Genomic DNA, 17,054 nt, shown 5'->3' with positions numbered 1-17,054 from the left:
TATTTAGTAAAAAAAAATATATATATATATAAATATGAATTGAAATATATATGATCACACAATCAGGAGTGCAATGTATACAGTATATGCTTTTGTCTGCCCTATGTAATGTTTTTGAATGCTCTTCAATTGGGAGCTTTTTTCAGAAAATAATTGTGATTTATTTGTTTAATTCACCAGCATGTAATACAATTACATTTTTATAACAGTGAAAATCAAACCTCAACCAACATCGCCCCAATCTTTGACCCCTTTTTTGTTTCATTGGGTTTTTCTCTGACACATTTTCTGACAGCTTTGAAAAAGTGCAGCCGGAAACCCAGTGGGAAGGGTGTATTTCTTGTTTACAACAAAATGGCCCGAACCCAATAAACAGAAAAACTGCGAGAGATCAAGAGGCATTTCCAAAACATTCTGACAGGAAGTTCACAGTCGACTCAATCATCTCCTTATCTCACTGCCCTGTAATAAGCATTATCATTACCAATTGTTTGGCTCTTAAAACTCATTTTGGAGGTGAACTTCACTTGTAAAGTCTGCGATAACCTTTGTCGATGTCTCCATGATTTTTGTTGGCAGCTGTGTTAATCTCTCCCCGTGTCTGTGCAGTAATGATGTCAGGCAGAACATTCAGATTCCACTATGAGTAATGCCTCTCGTGTGCTCGAGTGCTTTGACTGGATTGTTAATATCAACAAAGGCATAAAAGAAAACCGTGGGCCCCGTCTGAGAGCCCTGGCTCGAGACAGTTGCAAGAAAAGCAGTCTGCGAATTACTTATCAATGCACTGGTGAGGCGAGAGGCTCTGTTATTCCGTATAGATTTTTGGTTTATCGTATGACATAAATCGTGGCCACCTCTTAGACACTTCTGGGGTGTAAAGGAGTTCTCGAGGACCATGGGAACAATCAATAACCTGATAAAAAAGTCCCATTGGTGTTCGAGAGCTGTTTGACGATAAACTCTGCGTGTTTTTCAGGTGGAGTGAAACCGTGTGCTTTGAACTGTCTGGCTGAGGGCTACAACTTCTACACCGAACGTTCCCCCGCGGTCATCGACGGCACGCGCTGCCAGGCCGACTCGCTGGACATATGCATCAATGGAGAGTGCAAGGTGAGTCTACAGCCCAAATCTCACTCACAGTTCCTGAAGAAAATGTGTTTTTTTATGCTCTGAGAACTTAGTGTATGAGAAGTACCATATCATTTTATAGTGAATACTTCTACTCACTTAAAGCATGAGTGAGAAACAGCAGTTTTGAGATGTAAATTGCATCTTGATACTTTACACAACCTTGTCATGACGACAGAAGATCTGGTCTCTATAGCACTTTTCATTGGCCAAGGACTGTCTGACTGACATGTAAAACAACCAATCACAGTTAATTTTGTTGAAAGTGTAAAGTCGACGTCCATACAATAACTTAATCATTTACTGCATCAATGGTGCATCAGATTTCAAAAAGACCCGTTTGAAGTTAGGTGGACACATGTAGACTTCTGAGACTTTGCTTGGAAAATAATACACTTCTCATATCCGTCAGCAAACAAGTTAAAATACCTCTTTTTGTTTCCACAAGACAGCAACATAGTGTCGGCCCAGATCCGGCCCACATCTGGTACCTGTGGATTCCACACAGGCCAGATGTGGACCGGATGTATGATGTACGGTTGGCCTCAAGCTAAAGACTTGGATGTCTTTTTAAAAAGTCTAAGCGGAATCTGGATCCGGAATCTGGAATGCAAGAATGCATACTTCTAAAATCCACTACAAATATTATATCATCCAGGCCTTTGGCATAATATTTTCAACATGGTTGAAATTTTCAGAATGGAGTACTAGCATACTTCATACTGAGCAGTACACACTAAATACTACTATTTAAGGAAATACTTACTATTTACAGGCAAAACCAATGTTCTTTTAGGCACTGGTCAATTTTGAGATTTTATAAATGAACTATTCTATTAGAATAGTGGACAAAAAACATCCAAAATACACATTTAAGTGTTTATTTTATTACACTGAGTAGGTACTACATTTGAATTTGAACTTCATGACCATTAAAAAAGTATGCTCTATATAGTATGAGTGTGCGTAGTATGAATGTAATCCGGACGTACAGTACTACATCCGTCATGTTGTCATTATCATGTGACCTACCAGCATTAGTTGCGTCGCTTCACTGCTGTCTTGTTCTGGTTAACTATTTATGTTGCACAGGGCGTGCAGTAATAAAATGAGGAGGCGTACAGCGAGTACCGAACAACTAGCAACTTTTATTAGCCAACGTGTAGTCTCATTCACATCATCTGATATCTGTGTCTCCCGCGCTCACCAATATCACCTAGCAACCTTGCCCTGGCGGCGTAAATCAGTGTCGCAAATATTCAGTGCTTACGTGAATATTACATCTCCTTTCTTTTAAAAGAATAAAGAAAACATTAAGTCAATGCAGTGTGAATACTCAAATTACTGAAGCATTACTCTAGCATTTAAACACAGAGATTGCTGCATTTTCCAAAACATCTAAACACTTCTGACACTTAACATATCACATAGTATTCAACAATACTTGGGAACAAAACGTCCATTATTCTCAGACAGCCCATACCAGATCTTAGATTCCATTTCTCTAATAGGGGCAGCGATCCGCCTACACCCCAGACGAATTAACAATCACAAATCAAGGATTGCCCTTGGTCGCACTGCTCGACCTGATCTGGTATGGTATTGTATTGGCTGGATCTCTCTGTCATTTAAATGTGGTGCTGGTACCTCAGTGTGTACCTGAAGCATAGATGAGGCAGTGCTGTTTTGCTCTTCCTCTGTATTTGCAGGAACGCTGGTATTTTCCACAGGCTCTTCTTTAGTGCTGAGAAGATGACGGCGGTTTCTGCGATACACTCGACCATCTGAAGTGCAAACATGATAAGATCTTTGTGTGTCGGCAGGGTGTACAACGACAGCTGGTTTCCAAAGACCGTGTTCTTGAATGCGAACACATTGTCCAGTGTGAAGCTGTGACAATGGACGAGTCGAGCGATCGTAATACTTTTTCTGATGTTGCTGCTGCTTTACTCTTTTAGAGCGTGCTTCTGTGAAACTGACAATTTCAGGTAGGAGTTGCTTGATGGTGGTTGGCAGTATGGATCGCAGTCGGCGACTCATGAGAAGCTGGGCAGGTGACTTGAAGTTGTCAACAGGTGTATTCCTATACTCTAATAAACTGAGATAGGGATCTTTCCTGTCCATCTTGGCTTTTGTCAGGATTGATTTTGCGATCTGCACTGTCTTCTCAGCCAAACCATTGCTTTGGGGGTAATGGGGGCTTGTGGTGGTGTGCATGAAACCCCATGTCTTTGCAAAGTCTTCAAACTCCTTTCCCCGATATTGTGGACCATTGTCAGAAACGACTTTCTCCGGGATGCCATGTCTTGCAAAGATGACTTTGAGTTTGCTGATGACAGTGGCAGCTGTGGTGGTGGTGAGTTTGTCTAATTCAAAGAAACGGCTATAGTAGTCTACTGTAACCATGTATTCTTCGTTGTTCCAGGTAAAGAGGTCTGAAGCGATCACCTGCCATGGTCTGGTTGGAATTTCGTGTGGAATCATGGGCTCCTTGGTGTTTGAACAGCGTCGCTCCAGGCAGGTGTTGCATCTTTCAACCATGCGTTCAATTTGTTTACACATTCCTGGCCAGAATAACACATCTCGTGCTCTTTGCTTCGATTTCTCTATGCCCATGTGACCGACGTGAATGCGTGCGAGCATGTCTTCTCTGAGTGAGGAGGGTATGACTATCTTCTCACCTTTGAGAATGATTCCGTTGGCCAATGACAGTTCGTCTCGGAAATTCCAGAAGTCGCAGATGTCTGCAGGGCATTTTCTCCTCTCTCCAGGCCATCCATCCAGAATCACCTGTCTGAGCTTGACAAGCTGGCTGTCTAGCTCAGTCTCAGCACGGATCTGTTGCAGCCTTGTGTCACTGACAGGTAAGCTTTTATATACCATGTGGACCTGCATGTCCATTCCTTCACTGAGATTGTCGTGCTCTGTCTCTATGAACTTTCTAGAGAGGGTGTCTGCCACAGGAATCTCTTTTCCTGGCCGGTGTGTGATAGTGATATCATATTTCTGGAGTTGCAGAATCATTCTTTGAAGTCGCGGCGGGGCTGCGGCTAGTGGTTTTTTCATCACTGCTTCGAGTGGCTTGTGATCGGACTCCACTGTGACTTTCCGGCCATAAGCATACTGATGAAAGCGTTTGCAGCCGAATAAAACCGCGTAGAGCTCCTTCTCGATTTGAGCATAGCTAACTTCACATTCGGTCAGTGACCTTGAAGCATAGCTGAGCGGCTTCCCGTCCTGCAACAGGACTGCACCGAGGCCATACTTTGATGCATCCACTTGAAGGTGCAATTCTTTCTGTGGGTCATAGTACGCAAGTACTGGTCCAGGTTCCTTAGTAATGAGATCTTTCATTTTTTGGAATGCGGCGTCGTGCTGGGAATCCCATAAGAACTCGCTGGACTGTTTGAGCAGCTGACGAAGTGGTGCATTAATGTCCGCTAGGCAGGGTGCAAATTTGGACAGGTAGTTTACCATTCCTAAGACTGTTTCGAGCTCCGCTTTGCTCTTTGGTGGCTCCATGCGCTTTATCGCTGATACTTTTTCAGGGTCTGGCCTGACTCCTTCAGCAGATAAGCAGTGACCGAAGTAGCGAACCTCTGAGGCACCCACAATGCTTTTCTCATGGTTGAGCTTCACCCCTTTCTCACGAGACCTTTGTAACATTGCGTGTAAGTTGTCGTCATGTTCTTTTTTGGTTCGTCCGTAAACCAGAATATCATCAACGATTGCAACGACACCATTTAGACCTTCATAAGTCTCGTCGATTTTGCGTTGAAATTCATCCTGAGCCGAAATGATGCCAAATGGAAGACGACAAAATCTGTATCGTCCTAGTACAGTGTTGAATGTCGTCAGTCTGGACGATTCTTCTGTTAGTTTTATCGCCCAGTATCCTGAACGGGCATCTAACACGCTGAAGTATTTTGCACCCGTTAGCTTGGGCGTGATGTCTTCTATTGTTGGTAAGGGGTAGTGTGGACGCTTGATAGCTTTATTGAGGTCGCGGGGATCCAAACATATTCTAAGTTTGCCAGTTCGTGGTTTTTCCACAACCACAAGTGCGTTCACCCAGTCTGTAGGCTCTGTTACCTTGACTATGACTCCTTGTTTTTCCATATTTTGTAACTCCTCTTTCAGTCTGCCGCGTAAAGCCAGGGGTATCCTTCTCGGTGGATAAACAACTGGAGTTGCATCTGGTTTTAGATGGATTGTGCACTCCCCTGGAAATAACCCAATACCATCGAATACATCAGCATATTCCTCCATGATGGACTTTTCCTCTTTAAGCGAGTTCACTGAGAGCACTAGCTTAATTAAGTCCAGGTCCAGGCATGCTTTTAGACCTAACACAGGCGGTGCTTGAGTGTTGACTATGTAGAAATTCATCAGTGTTTCTTTGTCTTTGTATCTGCACGGCAACATACATGTCCCTTTTACTGTGAGCATTTGACCACCATATCCAGTGAGGCTGTGATTAGTTGGTGTGAGCTTGCACTGATGTTTTAGCATATTAAATGTGTGCAGTGGAATGACATTCACCTGTGCTCCGGTGTCCAACTTGAAACTAACTTCAGTTTTTTCTTCACCCAGCAGTATGTCTGCAAATGCTTGTTCTGTGTCACATGACTTTTGTAAGACTGTATCCACAAAAAATTCTTCATGTGGATTTTCTTCATCATGAGAATCATCTTTGCTTACTGTATAAACATTCTTTTTGTAACCAGAACGGCACACTTTGGCAAAGTGGTTGGGTTTCCCGCATTTGCCACATTGTTTACCTTTTGCGGGGCATTTTCCAGAAGGACCGTGAGCCTGGTTGCCACAGTAACCGCAATTTCTGCCGCGCTCCGTGACGTCATTGCTGCTTCGTTGAAAGGCTTTCATTCCAGGTTTTACTGTTCGCTTATGTGACTCTTTCTGCGAGCTGACTGCGTGCACTGCTTGATCACGGGGGTTGTATGTGTTACTTGCAAACGTTTTGAGCTGAGCTTGTGCAACTTCATGTGATCTAGCAATATCCATGGCCTTATCTAACGTTAGCTCCGAGCCGACGCTCAACAGTTTTTCCCGCACTCGCGGCGAGTGAATGCCAAACACGATGCGATCTCTAACCATTTCCTCGCTGTCTGCATAAGCACAGTCTTTCACTAACAGCCTTAGTTCGGTCATAAATTGCTCAAAGCTTTCGTTGGCTCCTTGAATTCTCTCATGAAATTTATATCTGGCGAAGATTTTGTTTGTTTTGGGCAACACATATGCTTCGTACTTGTCGTAATATGTTTTCAGTACCTTTGCTTCATCTGCCGTCAACGCCCAGGTGTTGAAGATGTCTCTTCCTTTCTCTCCTATCCACAGGAGCAAATAACTGCATTTTTCATCTTCACCTCGTTGTTTTAACGGACCCGTGAACATGAGCTCTGCATGTTGTCTGAACTTACGCCATGCATCTGGTAAGTTAGACGATTCCCAGTCCATGTGCGGAGATGGTACTGCTGCAAAATCCATTTTAACTACTTTTCTTCTGACACCATGTCTTGTTCTGGTTAACTATTTATGTTGCACAGGGCGTGCAGTAATAAAATGAGGAGGCGTACAGCGAGTACCGAACAACTAGCAACTTTTATTAGCCAACGTGTAGTCTCATTCACATCATCTGATATCTGTGTCTCCCGCGCTCACCAATATCACCTAGCAACCTTGCCCTGGCGGCGTAAATCAGTGTCGCAAATATTCAGTGCTTACGTGAATATTACAACTGCCATACCCAAATCCTGTCCCATGGCCTCATGGAATCGTAAAGCTTCCATCGAATTCACACTTCAGAATGTCGCCTACTGTTTTTTGAATACTATGTATTCAGACATACTTGTCTTTTGGCATACTGTGTTTCAGATACTGTACAGTAGGGAAGTATTCGATTTCAGATGCAGCACAAGTCAATATATAATTTACAGTGAAAAACGTAAATAGACATTCCCAGAATTCCACAATCTTCAGAAACGTGCAGAGTGGCCTTTTCCTAGTCTACAGTATTTCATAGATTTCTATTTTCATGCAGCTCTTGTGGCCTAAAATGTCGCATTATCTTTGTTTATCAGACACTAGCGGTCTCAGACGAAAAGTCTACAGTCTACAGAACAATGAAGGCTAAATAAAGGCTGCTGTTGAAAGGGCTGACCCTCTTATCAGGACAGTACAGTTTTGAATCTAATTGTGTTTTTTAATAGGCGGGTAAACCGATCGAGAATGATATTTAATTCGCTTACAATATCATTTGTATAACAAACCAAATTGACGTAATAGTGCGACGCTTTTGTTTATTTTAGGGTTAAAATGGATTTTGAACTCTGTGTAGAAAAGATTTTGTCTGCAGTTTGGTATTTGTTAGTCTCACACATTGTTGTCCGCATCCTTGATTTATGTGGTTTAAGATACTATTTTAATTGATCCCCAAGGTTTCCTCTTTGATCTGATCTGGAGCGAAGAAATCCACACAATGTTCTTTTAAACTCTAAGGAATCAATCTGTGCTGCGCCCAACAACCTCTCATTGCCTTTTGGACGATAATAATAATGCAAGTAAAGGCATGCGCAGGGAATGTCCAAAACAAAATATAACAGAAATCAATCTTATGTCTAGTCCAGTGATTCGCAACTGCTGGGTTACAACACAAAAAAATTGGTCACATGTTAGTTCTGAACTGGGAAAAACATGTTAAATTTAAATGCAAATGCAACACACCACGTGCATTCATTGAAAGACATTTGGTATAGGATTTACTTTAAAACAATTTTAACTGAAATTGTTAGTAAATTTCACAAATAATAAAGAAATGGCGAATAACACATTGATTAAACATAACATTTTAAGGTAGAAAGACTTTGTTACATTGACAACTTTTACTTTAAGTGAGCATTAGATGAAAGTAAAGGTAATCAAAACGTAAAAACAGGCAAAATGAGAAACTGATATCTATAAAATTGGCTGATGACCGATATAGTTTCAATGTATTTCATATTTCTATTTAAAGGTTGTGTGTCGAATCAGACTATGGTATTTTGGCACAAATTCACCTGTAATTTTGTAGAAGCCAGTCAAGTTAGATAAATGCCAACATGGACAGGTTGCGTGACATTCCCTCATGAACAAAATGTAAGATGAAAGAAAATTTGACGCAACATGGATAAATATGGTGTGTGGTGAATTATTGGCTGCTGAGAGCAGAAAACCAACAAAATCCAATTGACATTTAGAAACAAAACACTAGAACTATAAATACTGTAACTCATGCTTCTGCTATTGTTTATGCACTTACGAAATTGTCAATTTTCATAATCAGCCTGTCATATCAACAAATTTCACTGTTTGATTTAAAGGACATTTTTATTTAATTTCGTACTATGCTGTAAATAATTTTGGTACTGTATTGATGTCCAGTGTGAAATCATGGTCCCGAAGCAAAACCAAAACCATTCGTCTTTCCGTGTCATATTCTGACTCAATGCAGCTGTGCGAATGACATGTTATTCTTCGAATCAGACAGTCACGGTCTGAGAACGCTTCGTCCGCGTTCCCCTGCACTGAAACCTGTGTGTCTTTCCAGCATGTTGGCTGTGATAACATCCTGGGCTCGGATGCCAAGGAGGACAGATGCCGTGTGTGCGGCGGCGACGGCAGCACGTGTGAGGTCACCGAAGGACTGTTCAACGATTCGCTACCCAGAGGAGGTCAGGAGGTCACTGATTATACACTCACATATACAGTATCTTACCATAACTGCTATGCATTGTCATGATAATGTGTTACTAGGTATTTACTAGGTCTATCGAGTTGGTAAGTAGGTTGGTGGTTGGTGTGACACAAATATTGGATGGTTTGACCCCATCAAACTCCTTACGTAGGCGTTTACTTGAAGCTCCCCCAGATTTTAGTAGTTAATGTTTCAATAATTTAACGACACATTTGCATGTTCAGTGTCAGTTTACTCTTTTTCCCGCCATTGACGCCATTGATTTCCGGGATTCCGTGTTTTCACTGTTATACGGTAGGGGGCGCTATTACACATCTACTGAAATAGTACAGAATCTCCTTATCAAAACACAGCCGAAATAGAAGCAGAAAGAAGTGATAGTGTAAAATAACGCCATCATCAACATTAAACATCATATAAATCAAAACTGCATTACGTAATTTTGAACCCAGGGTAAGCTAGGACTGTGAAGCTTTGGGGGTGTTGATGGACTTGATCGACTCCTTCTGTGTTTTGATCATCATTCTGAATTCGATCTGGATTTAGTCTTTGACAAAAAAAGAAAAAGAAAAAAAGAAGATTTTCTCAGATTTTTGTTGAAACTTACCCACATTTAAGTGTTTATTAAAAAAAGAATGCTTGAATCCAGGATAAAATGTGTTTTTGGTTTGAAAGCAGAGGCTCTGTTCCTTCTTTTGATATATTGTATGTTCTGATATTCATACAACAAAACATTCAAGGTTTGTGAAATTTATAAAAAATACTGGCTGGCAACTTTTTTTATAAACTCTGGCGTCGCAATAGTTAATGGTCACATGACATGTGAAGACAAAAAAGAAATATTTTTAAAAATTAGGTACGCATTTATTTAGACTTTAGCTGGACTTTAAGTGGACTCAAAATTGCGTTAAAAACCCAATTAAATAAAACAATAATTATTATTATTATTATTATTATTATGTTTTACCTCTAATTGACCGTTCGCAAAGACCCGCCCCCCTTAGTTACTGTCGCTATGTCCGACAAGCTACGCCGCTCTCACACACACACCATGTTCTCACGCAGTGAAAAACACATCGCGGAGCAGAGAGGAGAGACAACACACTGACAGACAGGACAAACCAGCTTACTTTTCTGTTACTTTTGATATTAAACAAAGTCTCACCTTTCAAATTTTGTCATTTTTTTTAAAGAAATTTAAACAATGGCTCTTTAATGTGTCTGACAGATCGATGTGGAGCCTCAGTTAAAGCTGCTCGTGAACCGATCATCTCTTCCTTCTAGTTCATTTATAGCATCAAATAAACATGAATGAACATCAGAAGGAATGTTGTTTTAACCGCGGAAAGGCGTCAGTACACTCCGCTTCTCAAGTTCAAATCCTCCCATGTTAATCTACTAACTCTCCTGACTGCTTTGTCGGACAAAATGGCGGATGGCGAAGTATGATTGGTCAGATCGCCTGTCAATCAAGCTCCCTGCGAAGGGTTACAAAATGAAGACAGAAATATTACTGTTGTACTGTAAAATACAAATGAATATTTGATAATAAAAATAATTATTTAATTGTACACTTCAAGTTACAAAACTAATATTTATGTCTTAAAAACTTCTGCCCACAAAAATGTCGGAAATTATGCAAATGTGTAAATAAAGTAAACCTAGCGCAGGTTGAGTTCCCAAATGCATGCAGCGATTGAGTTCAATGCATTTACTGTCGCTCTAAAATGCTGAAAACAGTGGATCACAAGCTGCTCGTGCGCATAAACAGTGCTGCGCTTAACTTTAAAACATGTGCCGCATCAGCCTTTAAAGTTATTTAATTAAATCGCAGCCTTTGATTTAATAATCATACTAAGCTATGCCAGGATCATCATGCAGCTCCATTTAGTTATTTCAATTTTACATGGGATATTATTCATTATTCATTATTCAACTCGCCTGCAGTTCTCTCACGAACCGCTGTTTGGGAAACCCTGATCTAGGGGAACTGTCCCTACCGTCGGTGTCCATGTTGCTTTGGATATTTGAAGTTTATAAAGCCTTTCAAAAGCATAAAATAGAGTGTGGCGAGATCCACTGCTGAGATGTAGGGAACAAGAGGAGCACGACGCGGACCGATCTCTCCCCTCAGAATCCCGTTCCAGAGAGCGCGCCGCACGCCTGCCAAACGCGACAAGTTTTTAATCGCTTTCCACTAGAGAAATCCCACTTGAAGAAAGCACGGCGCAAGCGAGTGGAGGAACGCATTGTCTTTTTGGCAGTGGCTCCTGTCAGGGGGCCAACGGGGTGCTTTGGCCAAGATCGACATTTTTCATGGAAATGCAGTGAGGTTTTTTCATCAGACAACCATGATAAAGCTTTTGTTTTTGGGTCAAGAAACAAGTTGTCAAAATAGAAGCGGTAACACAATATACGAGTATTAATTGCATCATCCAGTGAGAGAATCAATAAAACTTCTAATATTGCACGCATTGTCGGGCCGCATCCAAAAGTATTCTCTGTAGTAAGGGACTGTTTTCTCCTTTTAAGGTATAGCTGGTAAATCATCTGAAACTTTAAGGGGGAGTGAAGGGTACGGTGTAGATTCTTCTCTTGTAATGAATTTGCTGTTGCTAAGTTAGTTAGGTTTTCTTTGAGCATGCTGGGATCCTATTCAAATACAACTGTGTGCTCCGGGTCTGTTTAGTTTACACGAAACACTAGATACAACTAAGAATTAGCCATGAAGCTTTAAAGAAGGACAAAATGAAGACGTTTTTGAAAGTGAAAACGCTGGAAAAAAGTCTTCAAAATGTCTTCAAAATCTTGACACTTAAAGGGGTGGTTGATTATGATTTCACTTTTCTAACTTTAGTTAGTGTGTAATGTTGCTGTTTGAGCATAAACAACATCTGCAAAGTTACGACGCTCAAAGTTCAAAGCAAAGGAAGATATTTGCTTTTAAAGAAATCGTTTTTTAAGGACTACAACAAACGGCTGGTATGGACTACACAACATTCCTCCCGGGTTAGTGACATCACCAACCCTAGAATTTACATAAACCCCGCCCCCGGGAACGTGATTTATAGATTATCAAGACAGAATATGCTAATCAATGACTAAAAGATAACTACACATAAGCTACATAAATTCATCAACTAACCATTTAGAAATGTTGTCTACATGTTGTCACTTCTTCTTGAGTCTCTTCATCATTGTCTGACTCCGGTTTGAACATAAAAGGCTAAAAGTTGTTGAAATTTTCAGTGCATGTCTATGAGTGCAAGCTGTTGAAGCTCCGCCCCCTGTGCCGGGAGCAGCAGCTCATTTGCATTTAAAGGGACAGAAACGGTGCGTTTCTTTTTGCTCACCCTCAAAAAGTGACAACTTTAACATGCTATATAAAAATATCTATGGGTTTTTTGAGCTAAAACTTCACATACACCTCTGGGGACATCAGAGACTTATTTTACATCTTGTGAAAAGGGCATTATACCACCCCTTTAAAAACAACAACAAGAGATGATACAATGGGAAAAGACATCCACTGTAGTTGTGGAGTTTTACAGTATGGCAATGCTAATTAAAGCACAACATGCTAATTTAAGAACCGTTGCTATAAATATAAACACAAAATACATACAGTATGTCGATTAGGCGACCGCCATGGCCTAAATATAATGTCATTGTGGTTTGTGGCAACCATGATGCCAGAAAATGCTGCTAAAACAAGATGTACATTTACCGACATTTACATTTTGCAGGTTACATGGAGGTTGTCCAGATACCTAAAGGATCGGTTCATATTGAAGTCAGGGAAGTGGCCGTGTCAAAGAACTACATTGGTGAGTGTTTGTATATAAATATATAATATATAAACTTTTTGAAGCTTTGTTTATGATTGTATAGAGTTGTATAGATCGCGATCTCGATTCAAACACCCACGCGATCTCATTCCTAAATGACAATGATTCGTCTCTGTCTATTAAACCTTTGACAAAATCACACCGGAACATTAAAATCTGTGTTTGCGCTGCTGATCCAGACAGAGCAGTTGTCATGTGTCATGAAACGGCTTCACAAACAATCTTTTGGACATGACAGTATGGTTGTGTGTTACAAATATTCAAATTATCACAGAAGTACTGGGATAAAAGTTTACAGTTCAGATAGAAACACTGATGTCTACGGTAGTGTTCAAAATAGAGTAAATCACCTTTTGAAAGTAACTTGATGCTTCAAATAAAGACTGTATTAATTACATTGTTACACCAGTAGGTGGCGACAAGTGACTTAAGTTTATCCGTCATTGAATCATTCATTCAAGAGATTCGTTCTAAAAAAATAGCTGATTCATCCAGTAATTAAACAAGTTACGTTTTTATGAGTGAGTCATTGAATCATTCATTCAAGTGATTAAAAAAAATATTTCATTCGAATTAATCAAACATTTTTACTTTATACTGCATCTATTAACATTTTGTCAGATACTCTATTAAATGGCGTTTGTTTGTTCAGAATTGTGATCTCGGTTTGAAACAATTCTCAATTTATCAATAATCGTGCAGCTCTACTGAGTACAAAAGTGGTGAAGTGGTTTGTGTTAAGCTTTGTAAATCTGGTTCAATCTGACAGCCGTCGTCGCTCTCATGTTCATTCTCTTAAGATGGGTCTTTTGTCTTTTCCCAACCACAAGCTGAGTAAAACCATCATGGTTCCCAGCCATGTAACTAATTAAAACAATCAAACAAGCGGGTCCAATTAAGTTGTTTTGAGTGCAAACATAAATATAGCTAGTGTGCATGACAGCTTGTTGAGTTTTGTTGGCCATCATGTTGACGTGGAGGATTTTCTCGCCGTTTGAGAGGAAGATAAGTTGTCTGATGTTCTGGCACAGAGGTGGCTGACGTTAGCAACACATTTAGGGAAATTGTAAAACACATTTTGTCGCATGGCATGTTTGCGGAATACACACACATGGCCCTGTTTAAAATGAGGATCTCAAATGTCTCACAAATATTTGGCTAATAATGAAAGCATGCTACAGAATTGGTTCATTGATGTTTAAAATCAGTCATTTCATTTCAATTGTACCTGAAACAACTGTCGTCTTATCTCTCTGGTTGGTTTTAGCTAACGTATCATATAACTGGCAGTTTGAGAGCATAAAATTCTGTCATCATTTGCCTGCCCTTGTGTCTTTCCAAACCAATTCTTCCATGGAACACAAAATTAAATGTTTTCAAGAATTGGTACGCAGCTCTTTCTTATATAATGAATGCATATGCATTTATATGAAAACTTGCCATGTCACTTTCAGTTATGAGACCTGCAAGAACCAATTAGCATTTGGCATCACCGATCGATGTGTAACCTGTCACAATACGTCTTGACACACTAAGTTTAAAAATTTACATTTTTAGGTAATAATAACTTGGATTTTAGTGTGTTTTCACACAAATCTGTCATATGGCTTCTGAAGACTTGTGTACAAATCAAATGTACTACACATATATATATGATGCTGTTTGGAGCAACTCTATACTTTCATTTATGGAAAAGGTGAAACATTCTGCTAAATTTCCCTTTTTTTTCTTCCATGGCGGAGAAAGTAATTTAAAAAAAAAGATTTAATTCACAATTAATGGTGTGCTATTTTGGGCTATTTTAGCCAAATATTACCACCAAGATAATATTTGGCTACATTTTTGTACACCATGTTGGAGTGACTTGCCCCATGTAGAATAAAACAGTCTTTATCTTCAATGTGAGTGTTAACCGTTTAAAGGTTTATCTAACGCACTATTCATTTCTTTGTTTAAATCTTCAACAACAACAAAAACTTGGTGTTCCTTTAGGAAAAATAAATGGTGCAAAAGTCCTTTTGAGCTGGAGTGAGTAAAAAACACCTTGTTTTTCTACAATTTGGCCCAATCTCAATCAAGACGTTTTTCTACAATTATGCTTTGAGATGAGATCTTTGTTTTGACAACTGAGCAGTTAAGGCGTTTGTGAGGAAAGCAGACTTTCACCTGAACTTGGTAAGCTAGATCTACAAGCTGCACAGCGTCTGAAAGCGCGAGTGAAAATTGCCCATGACACCGGGAAGCCTGAGCCGCTCTGTGAGACGATGCTCGTCGTGTTGACGAATGACAGCGATGACATCACCCTCTCAGCTTGGCAGCGTCCCGCTCGTGTCGGGTTATTAACTGCTGCTCTCACTTGTCACAGCTTTGAAATCGGAGGGGGATGACTATTACATCAACGGAGCCTGGACCATCGACTGGCCCCGCAAATTTGACATCGCAGGAACGGCCTTCCACTACAAGAGGCCGACCGATGAACCCGAGTCGCTAGAAGCTCTAGGGGCCACCACTGAAATCCTGGTGGTTATGGTGAGTAGATCTAGATCCTTATGTATTTTCTATAAGGAACACAAGTCTCAGTAGTTCTAGTGTTTTAGAAGTATACGCCAGAGATGTGCCCTGGCAGGTCGTTCAGATGCTCAGAGACTTATGTGATTTCAATCTAGCTTGTGTCATGTCCCTTTCCTCTCCGTTGGACCTGTCGTTTCCTGTTATCTCTCCACTTTACTTTCAGTAAAAGTGACAAAAATCATTTTAAAATAAAGTTTTTATATATAACTATTTTACAACAATGCAGGCCTTTCCTCTGAGTTACTTTCAGTCTATAAAAGCTCATGTAGTAAGGTCACAGTAGTGATACTGTAGAGCAGGCTTGTGTTTTGAATGCGCAGTTTGAAATTGTTTGGCTCCTTCTAAATAAAGTCCACATCTGTGTACAAACCTCACATGAACTCTAGCTAGCGGTTTCAGAGTTAACCGTTATATATGTTTGCACTAAAAACCTCTGTCTGGCCAAATGCGAGTGCTCATGTGCACATGTTTTAGCACGCGTGTGTGTGTGTTCATTCTGAAAAGCCCCGTCTCGGCAACCACAATCGCTTTCGCCTGGACAAAAAGTGCTGGAAATACCAGGCCTGGTCGCAGCACCGCTGGAAAACATACAAGTGGCCAATGCACCACAAGCCATTCCATCGTGGCCCACACTGGTTAACAGGGCTTTCCAATTTATAACACACACACACACACACACACACACACACACACACACACACACACACACACATGGAACTATAGCTCTCTGACTAAGTAATTCAGGAATAAAGCTGATGTGATATGCTAAATATGTGCTCGTTCAAGCTGAACTGAGGTTGGGCTCATCCAAAAAATCTCTTCTTCCTAATGATTTGATTGCTCTATTCGATACGTTTTTAAGACCTCAGTATTTGTCTTTTTGTCACTAATCCAAGACCAACTTCCTTTGCCAAAATCCTTGGTTAAGATCATGGAGGTCTATAATACCTGGAGAATTCCCATTCATCTCAATGACATATCCATTCCTTGGAAGGATGCAACCTGCACACAGGTGAATTATTTCTAGTTTGAGCCAGTCAGGAATGACGTCACGACAACACTGAGTCGCTGATGCAGCCACAAGAATGTGAACAGTCCCACCATAAAATACTCTAACATCCCAGCTACTATAAATAATTGCAATCCGTCAAAGTCCTATTTGTGACAATCTGGGAACAAAACTAACCAGGTTGACCCTGACCTCTTTGTTATGCCTGTATATTAGCAACAGAAAAGAAACCCTATTCCGTTTGAAATGTCACAGGTGCTGCTACAGGAACAGAACCTGGGCATCCACTACAAGTTCAACGTGCCCATCCAGCGTACGGGAAGTGGGGACAACGAAGTGGGCTTCTCCTGGCACCATCTGCCCTGGTCTGAGTGCTCAGCAACATGTGCAGGAGGTACGGCAATCCTTATTGAGAACGTTTGTAGTCCCTGCGGATCAGTAATGAGAACATGTGGGGAAAATAAGTGGACAGCCTGGACGAAAACATGTTCTTGATAGTGTCCCCAGCAGGCTTCATAAGTAGTTTAAAGGGTTTGTCTGATGACTCGGACACGAAAGAATACTTTCTGAATAATCTATTAGTTGTCTGTTCAGTTACAGTGAACAAGAACTGAGCTTTCAAGCTTCAACAATGAGAGTTTATGGAAGAAGTAGCAAAGTCTGATTCTTGAACAACAGATCTTTTGAAGGAATCAGTTCATCCAGTTCACAAAACTGGTTGGAATGATTCATTTGTGAATTG

General features: G+C 40.5%; 1 protein-coding gene across 1 annotated transcript in view; it reads left to right on the top strand.

Moving 5' to 3' along the window:
* The window catches only part of adamts6 (ADAM metallopeptidase with thrombospondin type 1 motif, 6), an 87,169-nt gene that overhangs the window by 49,705 nt on the left and 20,410 nt on the right, over positions 1–17,054 (top strand). The window contains exons 16-20 of the mRNA XM_079599017.1: positions 980–1,113; positions 8,738–8,861; positions 12,631–12,711; positions 15,098–15,261; positions 16,568–16,706. Of these exons, the coding sequence (XP_079455143.1) occupies positions 980–1,113; positions 8,738–8,861; positions 12,631–12,711; positions 15,098–15,261; positions 16,568–16,706 (642 nt within the window). The remainder of the gene's footprint in view (positions 1–979; positions 1,114–8,737; positions 8,862–12,630; positions 12,712–15,097; positions 15,262–16,567; positions 16,707–17,054) is intronic.

This window comes from Phoxinus phoxinus (assembly GCF_949152265.1).
Source record: "Phoxinus phoxinus genome assembly, chromosome: 23".
Classification (NCBI taxonomy): Eukaryota; Metazoa; Chordata; class Actinopteri; order Cypriniformes; family Leuciscidae; genus Phoxinus; species Phoxinus phoxinus.
The sequence above is the reverse complement of the archived record's forward strand: the minus strand, read 5'-3'. Positions and strand labels throughout refer to the sequence as shown.